The 23,178-nt window shown below is 46.8% G+C and overlaps 1 protein-coding gene across 2 annotated transcripts in view; it reads right to left on the reverse strand.

Annotated features, from left to right (window-relative positions):
- Nucleotides 1–23,178, reverse strand: part of XYLT1 (xylosyltransferase 1) — a 300,841-nt gene that overhangs the window by 195,081 nt on the left and 82,582 nt on the right. Inside the window, exon 2 of one of the 2 annotated variants that reach the window (XM_028528183.2) lies at nucleotides 15,293–15,331. The exons of the other annotated variant lie outside the window; for it this stretch is intronic. Within the exon in view, the coding sequence (XP_028383984.1) occupies nucleotides 15,293–15,331 (39 nt within the window). The remainder of the gene's footprint in view (nucleotides 1–15,292; nucleotides 15,332–23,178) is intronic. 2 annotated transcript variants of the gene reach the window in all.

Here is a 23,178-nt window from a genome sequence, read left to right on the forward strand (position 1 = left end):
GAGTGGTTGTGCCTTAAAGGACAGTCACGGCTCTTACTAATCCCAGCAACCTGAATGGCAAAGTGGTTAAGAGTTCTGCCCCAGGTCCAAAATACCAGTTCCCTGGTTACTCTCCACATGACCTTAGGTGACTCAACTGGCTCTTCACTGAACCTCAGCTTCATTGTCTGAGGATGCTAACCGTACCTCTTTCACAGAGTTCGTGGAAGACTAGGCGAGCTAACACGAGTTAAAGTAGTTGGCACAATGGCTGGCGCGTAATAAGGGCTAGACAAGCATTGGTTACTGGTTACCCAGGACATCTCCAAGGAGGCACAGAACAAGAGAGAGAACTGCCATCAGACATCAGGAAAACGGGGCTAAAAATTCAATCAACGGATACCACTCTAAAAATGCTTCCATCTACTCATATCTAAAAAGCAAATCAAAACAGCAAGATAACCGTTTTTACCCATGGGGTTGACACAGATGATAAAGATTGATAATCACCAGTGCTTTTGAGAGAGGAAATAGGAAATCACTTTGATATGTGATTTGAAGAAACCTCTCAATAGGACAATCCAGCTATGCCTGTCAGGATGTAAAATGCACATAGCCTTTAAGTCAGCGATCCAAAACCCAGTCATTGACCATACAGATGCACACACTCAATTCTGAAAAGATATTTGTTCAAGAATGGCAGGACTGTTTAAGAGAGGAGAAAAAGAGAGCAACAATCTCTATGTTCACCAACAGGAAATCAGTTAAATGGGTGACAGAAGATTTAATTTTTTAAATTAATATTCACTGAACAGTCGGTTACTACCTACCAGTCTCCATGCCGGATGCTGGGAATAGAGAGTTAGACAAAGCAGAAGGCAGTTAAAAACAGTGAGGAAGAGATTAGTGCTGCTATGAAAGGACGTCTAAGATATAAAGGAAGGAATGGAAAGTTAATTACAAAAAACATTTCATTAGATTCCACTTCAAGAAAACAGATAAAATCCCCGTCTGTGCATACAACACACACACAGATGTACACACACAGGTGCATTAACATGCAAAGAAATTTCTGCAAGGAGAAATGAGAAAACTGGTGAGTGTAGTTACTGCTGAAGACTCTGGGAAAGGATATGGGAGACTGACCTTTCACTTGATACTTTCTGTATTGTTTGATTTTATTTATTTTCCATCATGTGCTTGTATTGCTTTATATGCTACCAACTGACACTAAGTCCAGTCTGCTCTACGCTCAGAAGTATCCAGGATCAAACCACTTCTCTTGGTCTCCACTGTTAACACCCTGGTGCAAAACACCACTGTGTTGCCCTGGTTATTTATCGGCCTCCTCCTTCATCCATCTCCCTGTTCCTGCCCCTTTACCAGCTACAGGCCATTCTCAGAAGGGCAGCTGATTCCATTTTAGAAAGTCAGGCCATGTCCACTCCTCTGCTCTAAATCCTCCGAAGGTTGCCAAGGAGGGGCAAAAACCACATCCTTTCTAGGTACGATAAAACACCAACGATCTGGCCCACCTCGACCCCTCTCTCCCTTGCTCGTTCTTGTTTAGCCATACCAGCTTCTATTGTGTGGTGACCATGCCAACTACATCCTACCTCAGGGCCTTTGCACTGGCTGTTCTCCGTTCTTCTGAAATGTTGCCTCATTTCCATATGGCCCTCTCTGAGCCCACCAAAGCCAAGGGAACCCCTCCACAGCTGACCTGGCCTGGCCTACCCCTCCTGCCTAACACTCATCCTTAGCCCTTGCCCACATCTGATATAACATATAAATGCATGTCTCTCAATTATCATCTGTCTAGAATGTGAACTCAGGACAACAGGGGCTTCTGCCTTGTCCATTGTTATACAGTAGGCCCCTTAAAATAGTGTCTGGCACATAGTAGGCACTAAATAAATGAATAAATAGTTCAATAAATAAGCTAATCAATAATATAATAATAACAGTCGTACCACATATACGATATAATACAACATATGCAATAATACATGATATGTAATATTGATAATAGCAACTACGAGAAACAAATCCAGAAAGATCTCAAGTCTCAAAAGGGGCATTCATGAATAAAGAAGTAAATAAATAAATAAGAAAGAAACACTATGTTTCCAGGCCGCACCGCCCTGGGAAACAAGGTAGAGGAACGCCCGAGGACAACTAACATGGAAACACTAATAGCCAGGGCCCAGCAAACAGCCTGGTTTGTTTTAGGTCAATGCTCAGCACACAGGACTCTTTCACAGGGTCTGGAGAATGAAAACCACCCGCCTGTCTGAATGTGGTACAGGGAGAGTCCAGCAATGAGGGAGTAAATGCCAGCAGAGTCGAACACATTACAGAGGCGGCCCCAAAGCCACAGACTATTTCCGGGTGTCAGATAAGCCCACACCCTCCCGGGACAGCCAACCCTGGCAAACCTGCCAAACCCACATCTGCAAGAGGACGGAGCTCTGGGGCCCCACCTGGGGCCCGGCCCTCCTGTGCCCGTGGTTCGGAGCTGGAACCGTGGGGGTCTCATGCCCCAGCAGCTCGCCCCACCAGAGGGCCCTTCCCATTTCTGTGCCTCTGGGATTGCTGGCTCTTTGAATGGGAGGGGCAACGGTAAAGCCTTCCTTAGTTTCTCATCTCACCCACACTGAAAGGCCTGGCTCATTCTAATTAGTGTGTAATCCAGCCCACAGGAGGTCACTTAAGAGTATAAACTTAAAATCTAACGACATTTACAGGGAGGTGTCCAACCAGTGGACTTCGTCTAACCTTACAGCACCCTTTCGTGACACAGTCAGTCGAACACTGACTTCCACAGGACACTGCTAACAATTCTTGGTTAGGCCAATGGTTCTCAGCTGGGGGTGACTTTGCCCCCAGGGGACATCTGGCCCTGTTGGAGACATTTTTGTCTGCTACAGCTAGGGAGGGGAGTGCTACTGGCAGCTTGTGGGCAGAGGCCAGGGATGCTGCTGAGCTTCCTCCAATGCATAGGACAGCCCCCACAATAAAGAATGGTCTTGTCAAAAGCATTAGGAGTGCTTGACCTCAACAACCCTGGTGGGTCAGCAGGGTGAATGAGGTCACCCTGGCAAAGGGAGACCCTAAAGTGATCTACAGGCTTGAGACAGAAGAACAGGACTGATGAGACCTTGTCCACATTCCACCTTGAAGCTACTAAGATGGCCTTGGCAGCCAGCTATCTAAGGCAGCCACGCAGGCACCCTTAATCATGGGTCAGCTGCACTGTCCAGCCAGGTCTGAATACCTCTGGGCTAGGACAGGCACGTTGGCAGCCTGTGCAGAGGTGAGGCTCCGGGGGCCAGCTGTCCCTGCCTCTGCCACTCTGCTGACAGCTCAGAGTCCAGGCAGGCCTGGCCTTACTCACGTGGTGACCACAGTCTACCCTTACGTGGGGTACATTCAGGCAAATGTCCTAGCCTGATCGCTGGACTCAAGCATCTGGCTCAGCTGCCAAAAACACCCTGGGTGTTTTAACTAGTGTATCGTCCTCTCTCCAAAGAGAGAAGGAGCTCCAAGTAGGGTAGAAAGGATGTTCCAGAAAGAGCACAAAGCAAATTCTTGCAAAGAGTGAATACCAGCATCTCCTCCCTGGCTATGACATGGATTGGGGAGACAATGTAGGCAGTCAGGCCTGCTTTTGACACAAGGCAGAAAGCAGGGCCTAGGTGAAGCATGGGGGTGCTTACCAACAACAGGGCATCCTCAGCTCAAGGGGTCCCAAGGAGATAGGTGTCATGGCTGCTTTAACCAGCAGGAAGGCTGAAAATCATCTTGAAGGCTTCAGCAAGTGAAGAGGTCAGAATTCAAGTTCACGGATATAAAGATAATACTAAATGCTCACTACTTGCCAGGCATGGTTCTGGTTCTGTTGCTTAATGCATATTAACCCTTTTGATCATCTGGCACCCTGGGAGGCAGCTACCACTGGTACCCTCCTGTGTTTTAAAGAAATTGAGGCATGAAGAGATCAGCTGGCATACAGGGGTCTTGGGGCAAATAAGTGGCAAGTCAGGCAGCCAGCTGCATAGTCTGTAAGGCTCTTTCCCTCCTCACCAAGTGACTGTGAGGGGTGGTGAGGTCCAGGCTGCCCTTGTGCACTGTGCAGCTGAGACCCTGGGAGGATTCGGAATCTGGCCTGTACAGGTGGCACCCCAAACACAAGGTCCCTGGGGCCTGTCGGGGAGCTGAGTGAGTGGAGCAGACCAGGAGGAGACTTCTATGAACAGGTGTCCCTGGGCCCCACCCAAAGAGGGCAGCTGGTCATTGCCCCTAAGTGACATCTAGAGGCTCAGAGTGGTTTTACCTGCCAATTTTTCAAAAAACCTCCAATCCCCTCCCCACCTCCCCCCAAGAGAAACCCATGGGCATGTTGGAGATGGCCACAAGGAGGCCTGTGTACAACTTTGGGTCTAGGACCACGTAATGAGAACGTCGCCACCACCCCCCATAACTGGTACCCAATTGTAACTGGGCGGTGAACATTTGGCAAACAAATTGATTAAGGCCCCTTTTAGAGCTGCAGTTTCTTTCTTCTAGCACCAAACTGGTTGCGTGTTTCCTCCTCGGGACAATAAAGCTACACAGCTGTCCTCAGCCCCACCCATCTGGCACCTGTACCACAGCTAACTTCAGTTTTCCATCCAGTGTTCTTTCAGTGGAAAAATAAGAGCTCCAGTTCCCAAAGGAAAATGAGAAAGGGGTTAGTATTATTAATAAGATGTTCCTTTTTCAGAAAGCAAATTGAACCCGGCAGGGAGGCTGCTCTGAGGTTGGAGCTGGACCAGCCCCACCTCTCCATCCTGCTGGCAGAGAACATCCCAGTTTCCAGCCAGGACCACTTGGCCTGGACAAATGGCAGCACCGTGGCCCTTCCATGGGAGCTCTAAGGCAAAGGAGAGGCAGTGGCACTTCTGAGAAATCAGGTTCAAATGCTAGGACAGTTATATTTCCTGGAGGTGTGACGGAGAACAAGAAGCACATGAAGGCCTTGCTTGCCCGCAGAAATACTCTGTCTTCACTGTGTCTGTCTGTCTGCTCTGGGGCTGCAGTGAGGAACTGAGGACCTGCTCTTCCACCTTGTTACCCCGGACCTTAGCCTCTTAGCCTTTCACTGCTTCGGAGGCAAGACAGACAGAAGTGGTGTGAGTGAGTGACAGGGTGCGGAGCAAACTGTCGGGTGCCTGGGGAACCCCTTTTCATACCTGGGTCCTCTGATACTTCATTTAGAACAGGGGTGTTTAGAACATTGGTTTCTTGGTTTCATTTTGGGAGGAGGCTATCATAAATAGAATGGCAGCTATGATCCTCTGCCTAGAAAAATGCTCCTATATCCACTACATTCAGTTTCAAGAGCTTCACTGTTCCCTCGCATCCATTCTGGGACCTCTCCTCGGTTTGAGGACCCCCGACTTTATCAGAGAACATGCCATAAAATGACTGCGACTCACCCCGTGAAACTGCATGGGCAGTGCTGTGTTAGCAAGGGGCCAGAGGCGGGCTGCCTGTCCAGGTCACAGTCTCCAAAGGAAACAGATGCTCCTCTCCTAGGGGATAACTAGGGAGACTTCACAAAGAGATGCTTGCTTAGAGAAACCAACAAAGGAGGTGCATGCAGCAGAGCCAGCCACAGCATGGAGCCGTCAGCACCCGGGGAGCCTGTCACCAGGTCCTGGAGGGAGAAGCTGTAGCTATGGGCACAGCAACACACACTGGCAGACAGACACAGCCCACCCACGGAGAATGACCCCCATCCCACTGTCTTCCCACCGTCCCGTCTCCTGCCAGCACCCCCTCTTGGCCAAAGCAATGAGAAATCCACGTTGATGAAATCCATTCAAATCAGCCTCTACAGGCCCAGAGAAGAGAGGAGAAAGGTGGACAGCAAATCTGCTAGGGGTGAGACACAGAAAGAAGACACAAATTCGTCTCAGCCAAGACCCTTCTACTACTGCCTGAGATGGGATAGGCAAAGGGGTGGGTGAAGGATGTGTGGGGCTGTTGATCCTCCCGTTGCCAGGGAGCAGGCTTTACTCTCTGACTGGCACCGGTGAGGAGCATCCTGGTCTGCCACTATGATGCCAGCGGCTGTGGAAGTTGTTGAGCCATTCTGGGCTTCCTCATGTTTTAACTACAAAGGTGAACCCTGGTGGGCCCTGAGGGGTGGGAGGCCCCCACTCAGGCTAACAGCTAACAGGCAAACACTGCAGGAGATGGAGGCCTGGGCTCCCGTCCTCACTCTGCACTCAGAGCGCTGTGGTCTCAGACCAAGCACCCCACCTCAGTGTCTTCACCTGCAAAGGTGCAGGGCAAGAGCCCCATCCTCAGGCACTGCTATCATGATTAGATGACATCACGCATAAAAAGCCCTTAGCCAAGTCATAGGCCCAGAGAAAACATGCACAAACTGTTACCGCAGGCAGCATCCGAGGTCCTTTCCAGCTCTTCAATTCTGCCAATATGGGCCCTGTGTGTCGATTTTTCTGTCCCTTGAGCACCTGGCCCCGCCATGCTGCTACTTCAGGTGAAAGTGACTTTGCTGACTGAGGTATCATGATAACTAGAACCTTCAAACCCGACCTGAACATTCTAGCCCAGGAACTTTCTTTTTTTAAGCTTTCTGGTTAGCACAGCCCTGCCCCAAAATGCCTGGAAAAGACAGACTAAGCCTCCAGCCTGTCACTTGATGTAAATACGGCAAGAATGCCTTGTTGCTCAGCGGGCAGCACCCTGGGCTTCTGCCTTAGTGCTTGAACTGGGGGTGCGGGAGGGGTCTCTGTGAGATGTGCCTCCTGTGGAGGGGAAATGCAAGGGTCTCCTCCCCAGGGTGCCAGCACTCTGCTCGCTGTCTGAGGGGAGAACCTCCCAGAGCCTGGAAGCCACTCTGCGGACACAGTTCCAAACCCATCTGTTCTGGACTGCTTTGAGGGATCCCATTCTCTACCTCTACCTCTGCTTACCCATAACTATACCGATGGCTACCCGTAACTACATCTACATCTACATCTGATCTATATCTACATTTACAGCTCCATTCATACCTGCATCTCTTCTCTACTGCCATCTAATCTGTATTTACACCTATATCTGTTTCTAGATCTAATCTATATTTAGCAGATATATATTATGTTGAATACATTATAATGCATTATAGCATAGCTATAGATAAGGAGGCATAGATTACATCTAATATATAATTATATCTAATTATAATATATACATTGATACATGTGTATATGTATACTACACATATAGAAGTTATAGACATATAAATATATCTATCTAATCTTTATACTAATCTGTCTATCATATGAGGAAGGACCCCCCCCAAAAAATGGAATTATTTTCTTGAGGGTGGGTCCCTTGTAGTACAGGTTTCCCTCACTAGGCGAGTGTTCTAGGGACCTATCTGCATCAGTGTGCCAGCTGGTGGTATTGTGAGAAGCCACATTCAGCTTCAGTGAATTTTTGTGAAGACTCTTTCAACGTGTTTGCCCATTTCATGATGGGTGATTTATGGAGCACCTGCCCATACTGCAATGCATGTTCAGCGTTTTTTGACCAAAAACAACATGACCCCCATGCCCCCAACTTCCCCATTCACCCAATCTTGCCCCAAGAGATGTTTTTTTGTTTCCCCAGATGAAAAAAGTCCTCAAAGGGAAACGTTTGGCTAGTGTGGAAGAGGTGAAACAAAAAAATGGCAGAAGCACTAAAAGCCATCAAAATGGACAAGTTCAAAAACTGTTCCGAGCAGTGGAAAAAAGTCTCGATAGGTGAATTGCATCAAATGGAGAGTACTGTGAAGACTGAAGTTTAAACATGTAAGAATAAATACATAATTTTTAATAAATAAACTCCTGTTTTCTGTCCCGGCCCCCGCTGCCCCATACATAGCTATATCATATCTATGTCTGTGTCTTAGTAACACAGTGGTGAAGGAGTCTTTCCTTTGTAACCTGGCTCTAATCTGGCCTCTGCCATTTGCTGGCAGAATTTAGCTTTTAAAAGGAAACTCAGTCTCTCTAGGCCTCCACTAGCTCATCTATAAAATGGGGCCAAGGTTAGTATCTGCCTCATGGGTTCCATTTTCTAATAAATGGAAGCTAGACAGCCAGGTTCAAATCCTAGCTGCTCCACTTGCTAGTTGTTTGGCAAGCAGCTAGCTTACCTCTTTGTGCCTCAGTTTCCTGTCTGTAAAAAGGGGATGACAGCAACACCTCCCTTAGGGGATGGCTGTGAAATCTGAATGAGTGAATCCATGCAAAGAGCTTGGTTAGAAGAGTGCCCAGCACATACTGTAGGTGCTTAAAAAATGTTAGTTAAAAATAACACATTTACAAATATGTGTACGGCCTACAGTTCCCAGTTCCCAGTAAACATCTGAAACATGCAGGTTAGTCATTATTGACAAGAGTAACAATTTTAAGTGTTCCCAGTCAAGGGCTAGATTCAAATCTTCAATGTCTGGGCAAAGCCAGCTCCCACCAAACACAGAAGAACAAGGATCTCAACACTATTTTTCAAAGCAGTGTGTGTAGCTGCACATTGAGGAACTTGCTGCCTATTTGTGGAATGTTGCATCACATCGTTCCTCCTGAGTCATACAGACTAGAAAGGCACTGTGGCCACAGGACTGCAAAACCTCCCTGGGAACATTTCCACTGCCCGGGTCCAGCCTCCCTGTCCAGTGAGCCAAATCTTTGCCCAGGCAATGGTCCAGCTGGTCACCTCCCTGTCCCACCCCTTACCAGGGCTTGTTCAAGACCCAGAAAGGCAGAGCCAAAGGAAAAGATCACTGTAGAGAGGTATGGCCCATACCCAAACCAGCCTTGTCTGCTCCAGAGAGGTTCTGTTCCCCCGAGGAGGCTGGCAGGAGGAGGCAGATGGGCTGAGAAGCAATTTGGTCTCTCTGTCCTCTCAACAGATGCTGGGCACCATAAGAATTAATGGGCTGGAGACTCAGGTAAGAGCCATTCAGAAGCTCCCTGATTACTCCAAAACTTACTCTCTATGGAGGAAAAGGTTAATCGAAGCCCAGAACTGGAAGAGAGGCGAGGAGACAGCAATTGCTTTTATCCTGGGAGTGGCAGAAGAGCTTCGGGAGAAAGACTTTTGCACAGAGGCGGCCAGGTCTGTCTCCAAAAGAGGGAATGGGCCTCAAAATCTGGTCATTCACAAGGCCTGCTCATGGGTCCACAAGCCTTGGCCAGTCTCTCTCCGAACCCCGGCCAAGTAGCTGGTTTTTAAGTTGTTTTTTTTTAAAAAAAATATATATATTTTAATGCTGCATATTCTCGGTACTGCTGAGCCATAAATATCGCAGGAAACCGTCTTCGAGAGGTGTTTTCCTTTTTACGCACACTGTGCACACACTCACTCGCATCATGAGTCACTGCTCTGAGTGCAGAGTCAGTCACTGTCAACACAGACCTGGGGACTCTGGGGACGAATGTGTCATGATCAGAGCCTAGAGGCGGGACAAGTCTGCTATTAACCAGAGAGGGTGACATGTGAACATAAACAAAAGAACAAGAAAGGAGCAGATCATACTTTTCAACATGGTCACAGTTTTACAGCGGGACTGTCTTTGTAAATAAGCTGTCCCTGGAGCAAGTGGGGTTCCACCAGGGCTCCCCATCCTTGGCACTACTGACATTTGGGGCTGGGTAATTCTTTGGGTGTTTTCAGGGTGTTCAGCAGTACCCCTGGCCTCTGCCCACGAGATACCAGCAGCACATTCCTCCCCCTAAACTGAGAATCAAAAATGTCTCTAGACTCCACCAAATGTCCCCTGGGGAGGTAAATTTGCTCCCAGCTGAGAACCACTGGTTTAGACTGAGGCTGCAGTTTCACTGAGCATGAGGCAACTAACTAGCTAATGACAACTATTAGCCGCATTTGTCACATAAACCCCCATTATTACATGATATTGCTAAGACCTGAAGGTCCCATGGTCCTGTAAAAATACTCATCCTGGGCACGTCTTTGGCTGGATGGCCCCAAATTTAAGCCCCTTTTCTTTTCTTCCATTTCTTTCACCTTTGCATGATAAGGTAATTCCTTATGCATCTTGACATTATAAGGACACAAAGGCATCAAAGGATCTCAAAGGAACTAACACTTTAATTGAGTCTAAGGAAAACTGGCATTATTTTTATAGGAAGCCAGATATAGTATGCAAAATTATCAGAACACTATTACCGAGGTCTCTTTGCCTGGTTAACTCTTTCTCAATAGTAAGCCCTCAGCTCAAATCTTACTTCCTCAGCTTGAAACTCACCCCCAGAGAGTCATCTCCCTGAACAACGCCCCCCACCATGCCCAGTCAGGCTTGTTTAAAAACACATTTGTCTGATTTCGGTTCACTTATTACCGCCTGAAACATGGGCATGGTTTGATTGTAAATTTGCTGTCTGACTCCCCCAGCCAGAGTGGATGCTCCACGGGCAGGGAATCTTCTGTCTTGTTCACTACTGTACCTTTACTTTAGTGCCTGGCTGCCTCCTGGCCCCAGCTCTGCTGAATTAGCAGACGGATTTCCTTCCACCCCCTGCTCATTTCCCTCATGAGCTCTGTTCATAATCCTTAGGGGCCCCAGCACCATCTCTAAATAATATGAATGTAACTCTCTCCCCTTAGTCCCCCAGTTAGCTGATCAAAGAAAGTCAAGTACCTGGGCAGTTGTTGCAGGCTGAGCTGTCAGGAATTTTCCTTACGATGCCTTTGATCTCCTGGTCCTGAGAGGGATCTCAAGTAAACCAGGATTTGCTCGTACCTGAGTAGAGCCAACTTCACAAATATCCAGACTGACAAATTTTTACTGAGAGATGTTTTTATTACAACTCCCAGGGCATCTCAGTGTGTGAGTAGAGGCCATTAACTAACTGACAGTGAAGCAGCTGATAAGGGTGGGGGGAAGGGAGGCGGAGAAGCTAAAATTAAATGACAAGCTGCCTTGTCAACTGGAGTAGATTCAGAAATGATAAACCATCTTAGGAACCAATGAGAAAGAGAAAATCAAATAATGAGAATTCAAATTTTTCAGAACACTATTGATGCAGAAGGAGATGTTTCATTTTTGTTGCTTGTAAATGAATTTCCTATTGGGTCCATTGCTTAAACCATTTTACCTACAATTCCTGCTTCCTTCCCACCCACCATCTATCTGGTGCTCTACATCTGTGGATAACCTGTATGGAGCACTTCTTTCTCTCTCTCTCTTTCTCTTTTCCTTCCTTCCTTCCTCCCTTCCTTCCTATCTGTCTATCTAGCTGTCCGTGGACCTTGGGTTGTTTACATCAAGCCCATCCCTCCAGCTCTGCCTGAGCACTAGCAAATCTTTCTACTGGTCAAGGCAACTGGAAAAGTGAGCTAGAGGTTGAGAAAATAAATTCTAATGCTATATGGTCCTGAGACTGACACCCACCAATGCTACATGCTTCCTATGATCTTGGGCAAATTCCTTAACCTCTGTTCCTCACCTGGAAATTGGGAATCATAAGAGCACCTATGTACTAGGGCTCTTGAGGAGTCAAGGGGAGAAGCCAGTTCCTGGCAAATGGCAAATATCAGTGAGAGTGGGGATCATGATAATGCTACCAAGCCGATAATGAAATTCCAACTGCTCTCAGACTTTTTTTTCCCATTTCTAGCACACCTGGTTTCTGGGTAACCACCACCTGGAGACTAGGGAAGCATTCACCACGGCAAGTCAGGCTTTCTTGGTACACCCCAGGGACTGCCTGCCAAGAGGAGAGCTGACACCAGGGATTTCAACCTTACTGGGCTTCCTCATTCTATTAATCTGGCCGTTAAGCAGAGAGAGTCCTGCTGATGCCAACAGATGCAAAGCTCTGTTGTGCTAATGGCAGAGAGCATTAGATGACTCCTCAGCAGCCCATCAATCCATCTCCTCCAACTCAGAACAGCTGCATGGGGACAGATTCACCAAGCACGGGTGAAGGCCTGATGCAATGAATACCAGGGGAGGGGGGGGGGTGCATGAAGGGAAGGGCCCCTGGTGCCTCAATGACCCTATGCAGGCTGGGTCCTGTGCAAGTGAAGTCACTGATGTATGATGTACCCATGGCTGGCTGTGAAATCTAAAAGGCAGGCCCATCTGTGGCACCTGTGCTCCAGGATAGAGCAGGTAATGCTTTTCTAAGCAGCAAAGGATGCTGGGAAGAGGAAGTGGACACGGATACAGGGCTCAGAGCACATCTGCCAGTTCCTCTGCATGGCTGGTTCTTCCAGGCTCAGCCACATCTGCCATCTTGCTTGTGCCATATGGGTAATATTTGGGGCACCACTTTCTGCCAGAGAATGCTTCTTTGCTCCTCTTGTCTGACCTGCCTGCCGGCAGCTGAATAGAATCCCATTTTGAGTCACACGATGGGCTGAGACCCAGCACTGAGTAAGATCTGGCCACAGACTTGTGCCAACAGTTAAAAAAAAAATCTGGTTGGGTTCCAATGTCTCTTTAACATGGGAAATCAGAACTCAGGGAAAGACAACAACATCCTACGGCTCCCCAAAGGCCAAGAACCAGATGAGACTGATGGAGTGTTGTTTGGAGACAAATTGAGTCATTTCCCCAGTGGCGTGGCACACATGCAGAAAGCCCGTCTCGTGCCATGGCTGGCTGCAGGTCGAGGCTCGGGTCTCTTGGGCTAATGGATGTGACTCTAAGAGAGGCCACTGTGTAGGGGTGAGCTGTCACACTCACAATGTGCTGACCAAAGCTGCTGGCATGGGATTGGCCTTTCCCATGGAGGCTTTGAAGGGCTGATTAGATGGTTTCCATAGTGAAGGATTCAGGAGGGCCAAGGACAGAACCGTCTGGCGTAGAGCCACTCCACTCCCAGGAGGTAAGATTTGGCTTATAGAATTCTGGACACAGACTGTTTTCCCAGGGGTATTCCTCAGTCTAATGAGTTTTCCTTGTGGGAAGGAACTGATAAAGAAGAGAAGGGCCATCATTTTTTAAAACACCCTGGAAGTTCTATTGCAATCTGCTGGGTCACCTGGAGAGATGTGTTTCCCCAAATGCAGCACACCTACCCCTGGGAGGACTCTAGATGCTTTTAGAGGCCACTCAAAGGAACTTTTAAATTTTATTGACTTAATATTTATTTTAATGTTTTGCAAAAAAACATAACTAGCACATCAAACTTGTGATTTCACCAACTGTATTGATTGAAACTGTTTCTCAACCTTAGCACTATTGGCATTTTAGGCTGGGTAATTCCTTTCTCTGGGTGAGGGAGTGGCTTGTGCATTGGGGGCTATTTAGCAGCATCCCTGGTTTCCACCTACTAAGTACTAGCAGTAACCCACCCCACAAGAGGCGATAACCCAGAATGTCTCCAGACATTGTCCAGTGCCCTTGGGGGATTGAAGATACTCCTGACTGGGAACCATTAGCTCAGGATACATCTACTTCTGAAAGTAAAAAAAAATAATAATTCAGGGAAAAATGTATTTTTAGGTATTTTAATAGAACAAGTGCAATTCACCTATGGCAAACTTGGCTGAGATAATATGTGAATGGCAGAAGTTTGGAAAAGTCAGACCAGAAGATCACCAAACAGGCAGAAGAAACTGGGTCTTTATCTACTCCCTCCAAGTCTCACCCACTGCTCCTTCCTGTCAACTCTGTTGTCTGGTCAACCCTGAAGGCAACGTAACTAAATATGTGTGCTGGGAAATCTACGGACAGAAGAATACAAAGAAACCCTGAGAATCCCTACAACATCTGGCATTCCTGCTCAAGGAAGGAAGAGTAGGGGAGGTTCCTGCCTCGCACCCTTTGGGAAGACTGAGGCAGAGATGCAGTGAGAGGGCAGGACCCCCAGAAGAGAGGGGGGAGAGAGAGAGACAGAGACAGAGAGACAGAGACAGGTGGTCCTTTCCAGAGAGCTCCAGAACCACCCAGGAGCTGCTATTCAGCCTTGAAATGTTCCAACAGGTTTGTCTGTGTCTCACTTTCAAAAACTGTTAGCTGTGGGGTTCTTGATGGCATCCATCCTGTCTGCCTTCTCTCTTTACTCTCTGACCAATTCACAATGATAAGGACATGGTCAATCCAAAAGTACACCACCCCCTTCAGTTCTCGTCTGAAAGGTAACAGTTCTCTTGATTTAAAGAGCTAACGTCACAAGTACTTAGGCCAGGGGTGCCAAACTCATTTTCACCAGGGGCCACATCAGCCTCACGGTTGCCTTCAAAGGGCCCAATGTAATTTCAACTCCTTAACAGTTAAGGAGTAGTTACATTTATACAGTCCTAAAATTATTTTGGCCCTTTGAAGGCAACCACAAGGCTGACATGGCCACCAGTGAAAATGAGTTTGACACCCCTGACTTAGGCCTATATCGATGACTTTATGACTCTATATAGAGAATTCCCTGTAGTTTTCACCATGACCCTGCAAGGTGGACAGTCTCACTGTGGTAATATTCCAGACAAGAAGAGGGAGGCCTAGAGGTTAAGTGACCTCTCAGGGCCAGGAGACGTGGATCTGAAATTCCACCTGGGTCTGTTGGACTCCAAGGCAGAGATGCAGTGATGCAGCTCGTGGCTGGGCTGCTGTCCTCTCTCTCTGGAAAGTGAAATGAGAGCCATGTCCTCCTTACAAGGTCCATTGGTCACCTGCCCCACACAGAAACAGCATTGCCATCCAGATTCTTCACAGCTGCTGCCCTCACTGCCGTGGAGAGAAAGTTCTCCAAACCCAAAGTCATAGAAGAACAACCACATCCCACTGCATGGCTCCCCCTGCCTCGCTCACCCTTTCCGCTCACCTCCTCAGGATTGCTGGTCAGAAGCACAAGATGGAGGGAACTCAAAGGAAACGGATATGGTTCTTTTTATGGTGCTTTCATTTATTTTTATTTTCAATTGAATTTATTGGGGTAACATGAGTTAATAAAATTATATAGGTTTCAATGTGCAATGATATAATACATCATCTGTACACTGTATTGTGTGTTCACCACCAAAGTCAAGTCTCCTTCCATCACCATTTATCCTCACAATGTCCTCTTCTACCTCCTATTGTGCTTTCAGACACTGGGCACACACATGTGTGTGCACACACAGTAAGCTGGTGTGTGAACCCACATGTGCATGCCTGTACATCCTGACAGGACAGGGCAGCCTTATGTGACTGTCCTAGCTTTCTGAGCCACGGAGCCAAAAGGACACACAGACGCTCCCTGGAGAGTGGGTGCAGGAACATCAGTGCAGAAATAAGGGACAAAGACCAGGGGAAGGTACTGACCTGGGTCTCCAGGGTGATCAGCGGACTTGGGTGTGGGTCCTGTGGGAGGAAAGGAGAAAGCACACATGAGTGGTGGGCAAATGTAACCCTTTGCCCCAGCATCATTTAAAACAAAGCTAGAATCTCTTCAGTGCCTGAGCAACCCACAGGTAAGCTGCCCAACTCTGTCTCCCCCAGTCTGTGAGACATGAGAACAGCGTGGCCCAATCTCCAATGTCCCCCCAATACCCAGATGGTTAAGGACACTCAAGTTTTTCATGAAGAGGTTAAGAGGACACCCACATGGAGATCATGCAAAACAATGAAGTATAAAGAAATAGGGAATGAAGTATGTTCAGTCTCTATATGAAGGAAAAGATGTGTCCATAAAAGGATTAGAAATAAACCTGAAAGAACATAGAATCCAGTTAGGGGCAAGGCCAGCAGCTGTGTCTGATCTTGGAAAGAATGAGGGAAGAAATGAGACAGAGATAGAGAAGAAAAAAGCTTAATTCTTGGTTTGCAGAGCACATTCCAATGGGCTGGGGAAGACCTTTTTCAGGGGACAGAGGGCCAGAGAAAAGTCCAATTCATTCACTCTCTAAAAAGCCAATTGACTGGAAATGCTTGGTGGTCATGTCTCGGGTCATTAAACATGAACTCTCTGGGTGGAGGCCAGGGTGGGTACGGAGGTGGAAGGGACGAATGGGGAGGAGGTAGTGGTTTTCAGCTAGCGGTTTCCAAGAAAAACAGGAAACCTGGCACATAAAGGCTATTTTTGTCTGTACAATGTTGGCTCTGAACTTAACTGTCTTGGATTTGTAATTCTGGGAAAGCAATCTCAAGCTGCCTCTTACAGAGAATGGGCATGACACACAAACTCAGTTGGAAGCTTTGCTTTATCCAAGCAGATTTCCCAATACAGGCATCTAGGAAGCCATTCAAATTAGCCCCAGCTCACTGGCCTATATGGTGAACAAGAAAGAACACATGTAGGAATCATGCCATATTTGTCCTTCTGTGTCTAAGTTATTTCACTTGGCATAATGTCCCCAAGGTACATCTATGTTGTCATATATACCAGGATTTCCTTCTTTTTAAAGGCTGAGTATTATTCCATTAATGCACATATCACATTTTCTTCCATCATCCACCAATGGACATTTAGGTTGTTTACGTATCTTGGTTATTATAAATATGGCTACAATGGACAGGGGAGTGCATATACTATTCCACTGATAATGCAGAATCTAAACAGTCAAACTCACAGAAGCAGAGAGCAGAATGATGGTTGCCAGGGGCTTAGGGGGAGGGGGAGGGAATAGGGAATTGGGAGTTGCTCTTCAAGGAGTATGAACTTTCAGTTGAGGAAGACGAATGAGCTGTAGAGAACTGCTGTACAACATCGTACCTGTAGTCAACAGTAGGTTTTGTACACTTACAATTTTGTCAACAGGGTAAACCTCATGTTAAGTGTTCTCATCACAATAAAAAAAGGACTAATAGAAAAACTGACACATTTTGAACCCTACCCTAGGTGAACTGTGGTCTCTTTACAATGACACCTATTTATAATAATTCTGATGAGTGTAGGAGCCACGAACCCAGGGGACATTTTGAGCTCTGGTCAGTTCTGACTTTTCAAGATAGGGGACTCCTCTCACTGAGTCCCACTTCTGAGTCTAAATGCCAGCATTTCTTCAATGGTAAAATTGGCAAGAGAACATCTCACTCTAATTCCCACATTCCATCCAGGCACTGAATACTCTCACGCCCCAGGAAAATACTGAGGGGAACATTTCTCCCACTCCTCCCACCATGGCAGCTTTGGGGGAACTGGAAAAGTCTTAGAAAGAATATCTTCAAACCCTGACCGGCTCTTCCCCAATGGCAGCTATGATGGGTGAGAACCTTCACTGAGCCACTTTTTTCAAGTGAGCAGGCTGACTAGTGTAGCTGTCCTTCACAGAGCCCCTCCAGCCAGCCCCTTGGTCCCTGGTACACAGGGAGAGTTATGCTTCCAGCTTCCTCCTGTGTTAAGCAAGCACACTGGGCAGGGCTCATTTTGCTTCAGGGGGCAAGGCCATCCTCCCCAGTGAGTGGACAGGCAACGTGAGTCAGATCATAGGAGTGCTGCTTAGTGAGTGAGAGCATGCCACGTCTGCTCTTCAGCTCAGAGAAGATCTGTGTGTGTCTGTCTCTCTCCATTCAGATCTCACCAACGAGATTTTGATTGAAAGATAAGCTGCTTCGGAGACTCAAACCTTAGCCTCTTCCCAAAGCCACATCCTTGCAAAGCACTACATTGGGGTGTTGGGTGTGTGCCCAGATTAATTAAGTTGTACTTCACAGCCCATTTGGACATTGTTTGGGGCTTATGCTTCCTTGCTCAGAATCCCAAGGGGGTGAAGAGGGAAAACGCCATCGCCATGTGAGCCCCGAAGAACAACTTCACTAGAAAAGACCTTCCTGGGAAACCACAGGAAATCTTCTGTCAACTGTTTTGACAAAACCAAGAGCCTCATGCCTGGATACAGTAATGTACCAACTCTGTATTTGATGTTCCAAGATCAGAGACCCTATGAGTGCATGGTCAGGGGTCCAATATTCATTAAAAAGCTTCTGGAAGACAAAAGCACAAATGCTATCTATTTAGCATGTTAATTTCCTAGCCAAGAAGATAAAGTACTCACAGTGGCTGGTCATTAACATTAGGATTCACTTGCCAACGGAATTTTGCTCCCCTCCCTCTGTGCACATTTGAAATATAGGCCTCTCCCTACAGAGCCTCAATCCAGAGGATCCTTAAGGTATGACTACTTACTTATCTGTGAGGTCTCACTTTCAGCAACATCTTCCTTAATTGGAAAGGCTAACGAAGTGGAACCGGGTCAATGATGCTGTCTGCCTAATCCATCCTGTCTGTCTAAACTGGGATTCTTTGCTTTACAGTAGAGCAAATTCCTGCCTGTCAGAGGAAAGGCTCCTCTGGAACAAAGGGGAATTTGCAGTGTGCTCAGATACTTCGGAGTGCTTTTAGAATCTCAATGAGGTAACAGGAACCAGGGAAGCACCTAAAGCAAGGGAAAGCCCTTTCATAGTAGGTATTGCAATGACTAAACTGGGGAAGTCAACAGAGAACCAGGTAGATTGAATTCATGGCCCTCATTCTCCACCACTCCCTATATCCATACCTATGGTCATTCAAGTTGGCACTTCTTTGTAGAGTGTACTTCCTCATCCTCTTGCCTCAGCCTGTCTATCTGACTTGCTTGTCCAACAGGAGGTTAGCAGATATGGCATAAGCAGCAGCTTGAAATGTGCTTGTGAGATCCCAGCACATTTCGAGGACCTCTGGTGCTTTTGCCCTCAGCACAACGAACATGCCCCAGGTAGCCTGCTGGTCCAGGGAGGATTGGAGACAAAGGGAACAGATCTGGACCTGACCTACAGCTTGAATCCAAGCCCAGTCTACATCAGCCACCCACACCCAGCCTTCACACAAACTGTAAGCCTATTTTTCCCTCACCCTGTATATTTATTTTAACCCCTTGAGTTTATGGGTGATCTGTTATACAGGAAGAGCCTCATTTTATTGGGCTTAATAGATACTGTGTTTTTACAAATCGAAGGTAAGATTCTCCCCCAGCAAAAAGATTACAACTTGCTGAATGCTCAGATGATGGTTAACACTTTTTTTTAATCAATAAAGCATTTTAATTAAGCTCTGTACATTGTTGTTTTAGACATGACATTGCACACATAATAGACAATAGTACAATGTAAAACATAACTTTTATATGCAGGAAATCCAAAAATGTGTACTGAGAAACCCCAAAATCCATACTTCCGTGGTCTGGAACCAAACCTGCAGCGTCTCTGAGGTGCGCCTTGGAGACGTAAGGCATCGTTATAGTGGTACCTAACTGATATGTTTTCCAAAGACTGATCATGATAGAACCAAACTTACCATAAAAACATTCCAGCCCTGGAAACAAAAGATACGTTTCTCCCTAAGTCTGCAAATATATCCCAGGGACCTGAAATAACAATAACTAATAGCTACAATTTATTGAGAACCTACCATGTCCCAAGCTCCATGAAAGGTGTGTATTACGCCAAGCAAAGGGATGCCTGACAGTAAGGATCTAGTGCCACCTATGAGTTAGCCCTCAGCCCTCTTTGCCAAGTATACCAGTCCTTCTGAAGCTATTCAGAGGCCATGACAACACCACTAATGGAAATAATCACACAGAATCCTCTTGCCCTGAGATCAAGACAGTTTTCATTCCTCTGGTTTATTCTATACTTTATCCCATGGGCATATTCCTTGACCAAGGTTAAGAATATTCATGAAAACTAGGAATAATTAGTAATTTACTAAGGTGATAATGAACTAATAACTTGTTAAGTTCTTACCATGTTCCAGGCACTAGCTTAACCTCTACAGAATCATCACTCCATTTACCCCTTACAACAATCCAATGAGGAAGATACTACCATTATTCCCATTCAGAGATGGGTGAACTGAAGACCAGAGAGACAAGTAACCTGTCCTAGGTTATACAGATGGTGCTGAAGGTGGAAGTGATCCCAGCGCCCTGCCCTGAGCAACATCTGCTCTGTTATTTCATCGTGGTTCTATCCAAAAGTGCAGGCCCACCTCAGAGTAATCTTGCAACCTGGGTTATTTTTATCAAAAGGAAGAATACTTACAGCAAATAAAAGGTTCCACTGTAACAACTACTAGAATCCATTTTTAGCATGTGTCTTTTTTTTAAAGGGAGTGGACATGGTTGATGGAAATTAGAACACGTGTCATGACTAAAAACAAAACCCAGTGGCTTTGCCACAACAGGGAACCGGGTAGAGTTAGCCACATCCAACCACACACGTTTACTGAGTTCCAATTCAGCAGCTATCGCTATGCCTGGCGGGCACCATGAGGGACAGGGAAATGAGTTTAAAGAGATTCTGTGTACACTTCTATTCCCAAAGCTAACTGTTTAAATAAGAGGTGGGAGCCTGATTACAGGTCCTGAGAAATGAGACTTGTTTGCATCTTGCAAGACTTGTTTGTAAGACCAGGATGCCAGGCTCTAACGTTTTCGAGCACATCCAGGCCAAAGGCCTAATTTTAGTAAGCAATTAAGCTTTCATAAGAAAGTAGGAAGAGAGAAGGAGGAATTCATTCATTGTCATTCCATGCATGCAGCAAATATTTCTGTCTCTCCTGGTCGGCGCTGAGCCCTGAGCTAAGCTTCAGCAGTTGGAAGGGTTTTCCCTTCCTTTGCTTTGAAGATACAAGATAGCATTTACTCGGGTGTTAAGCAATAGCTTTGGTATAGATGTGACAGTCCCATGACTCAAGACTTCAGAGCCAAATTTCCCCATGGAGCCTATCAAAGCAGATGGACAATGGGCCCCTAAGGTACCACCTGTGCATGGACACACCCAGGAAGACACCTCTGAAGGCTGCATGGCACTTTCTCCCTGTGAGCTGACTGATTGGTGACAGAAGCAGGAAACTTCCACCATCAGGACATTGTGCCTCACTCTCAGTCACCATCAAACACCAGGTACCTCAGGAAGTGCAATGAACTCTTCGTGGGGTCTGAGACTGAAAGGAACAAAATCTCACCAACACCACTCTTGCCCGCGGAAGAAATGGGCTCATTGGCAACTACAATTGGAAGCTGAGTTTGATGTCAAGCCTGTGACCTAAATGAGCACTGTCATTTGTACTAAGGGCCTGGCAGAGGGCAAAGAAGGAACACTCAGTGGAAAAGGGTGCAGGTTTGCAGGGGCAGCCCTAGGTTGAAATCCTGTGCAACCACTATATTAATCTACTCAGGCTGGCACAACAAAAAAACCATGGATGGACCCTTGGGCTCAAACAACAGAAATTTATTGTCTCACAGTTCTGGAGGCTGCGAGTTCACAATCAAGGTGACAGCGGGGTTGTTTCCTTCTCTGGGCTCTCCTCTGCTTTTGGATGACGGTCTTCCCAGTGTCCTCCCATTGTCTTCCCACCGCGCAAGGGTACCCCTGGGGGCTCCGTGTGTTCAAATGTCCTCTTCTTGTAAGGACACCAGTCAGGTTGCATTAGGGCCCACCCTGAAAGCCTCATTTAACGTAATCACCTCTTTAAAAAGCTCTATCTCCAAATACAGTCATGTTCCAAGGTGCTGGGGGTTGGCAGTTCAGCAGATAACAGCCACTTAGTAGATTTTCAATCTTGGACAAATTTCTTAGCTTCTGAGAGCTTTACTTTTCTCATTTACACAATGTAAATAGATAGGGCTGTAATGAATTTGTCTGGGACCTTTTTGTAAGTAAAAAGGGCATAACTAATAATTACACCAGCTTAACGGGTGTTAACGTAGGCTGTCTCTTACAAATGCAGACATATGATCATCTCCCGTTGACAATGGGACAGCACTGACATCACAGGCTGTGGTGAACGGTACATTAAACCAGGTACTTGAAATGTCTGGAACATGGTTAAAGGCTGAAAAATAATTGTCCCTTAGTTTGTTTCTTCCAGGCTTAAGAAGGCTCAGACATATCCCTCTACCCACCAAACTTACTCAACTATAATTCTTCTGAACTGCAAGGCACTGCAGACACCAATTCCAGTTAAACCAATTCCACCTGACAGCAGTGAAAGGAGTCAATTTAGCTACTCCATTCTGAATGCTTACTTTGTGCCAAGCACACGGAATAATTGCAACCCAGCCAAGAGAGGTATCACACTCCCCATTTTACAGATCAGATAACCGATGCTCAGCGGGGATAATTTGCTCAAAAACACAGGGCAGATATGGGAGGGAGCCAGGACTGGTGCTCAGGTTTCTAATTTGTCAGAAGCTGGTCCCTTAACCAAAATCCTGGTGATTCTAAAGCATGAACTTACTGACTCAGGATTGCTGGGCATGTATCCAAAGAACCTGCTTTTTTATTAAACACCCATGGGGAAGTCTTGTGTATACTGGGGCCCAAGAACCCTGGCACTATATCATGAATAACACAAGACTGAAAGCATCCAAGGTGACAAAGATAGCCAGTGAGAAACCAAGAACAGGACCCCAACCTCTATTACCCAAGCCGCCAGCCACCAAATGTGTGACGCACATGGGGAACTTTGGTGCTCACCTGCTGCGACCCTGAGGAATTCCCATGATGGGTGTGTCTCAGCCTGTTCGGGCTGCTCTAACAGAATACCATAGGCTGGGCGGCTCATAAACAACAGAAATGTCTATCTCACCATTCTGGAGGCTAGAGAGTCCAAGATCAAGGAGCTTCCTGGTTCACAAAGGGCCAGCTTCTAGTTGTGTCCTCACCTAGCGGATGGGTAAGGGAGTTCTCCAGGGTGTTTTCTATAGAGGCACAAATCACATTCTCTGCAACTCTGCCCTCAGGATCTCATCACCTCTCCCAAAGGCCCCATCTCCTAACACCATCGTACTGGGTGTTAGTATTCCAGTCTAAGCAGGGTGCAAGGTATCTTTTGCCCCTTCCTTTCTCCCCGCTATTATGTCAAAGAAATCCGCCCTGCCCCAGCAACCCTGCCATCACCCTTCTCTGTCCCGCGTTCCTGACCCAGGATGTACAAGCCTTCTCAACTCCTTCTCTAGATCTAGTCCCAGCAACCGAGGTGCTCACACAATGGGGCTTTGTCTCTAGATGTCCCTGTGGAATTTCACAGCAAGCTTATCTCCTTCTGCCAGTGGGTCCTGAGATGAAGCAGGGCACGTGCAGGGCGGGTGGCACTGGGCGATGAGGGAGGGATGCCAAGGACACAGAACTCCCCTTGTTCTCAAAGAAAGGCTGCATTTGGAATGTGAACGCAGGCCAGACTCACACAGCACTGGCCTTGTTGGGAAACACGAACTCACCTCCAAACA

The sequence above is a fragment of the Phyllostomus discolor genome, chromosome 3 (genome assembly GCF_004126475.2).
Source record: "Phyllostomus discolor isolate MPI-MPIP mPhyDis1 chromosome 3, mPhyDis1.pri.v3, whole genome shotgun sequence".
Classification (NCBI taxonomy): Eukaryota; Metazoa; Chordata; class Mammalia; order Chiroptera; family Phyllostomidae; genus Phyllostomus; species Phyllostomus discolor.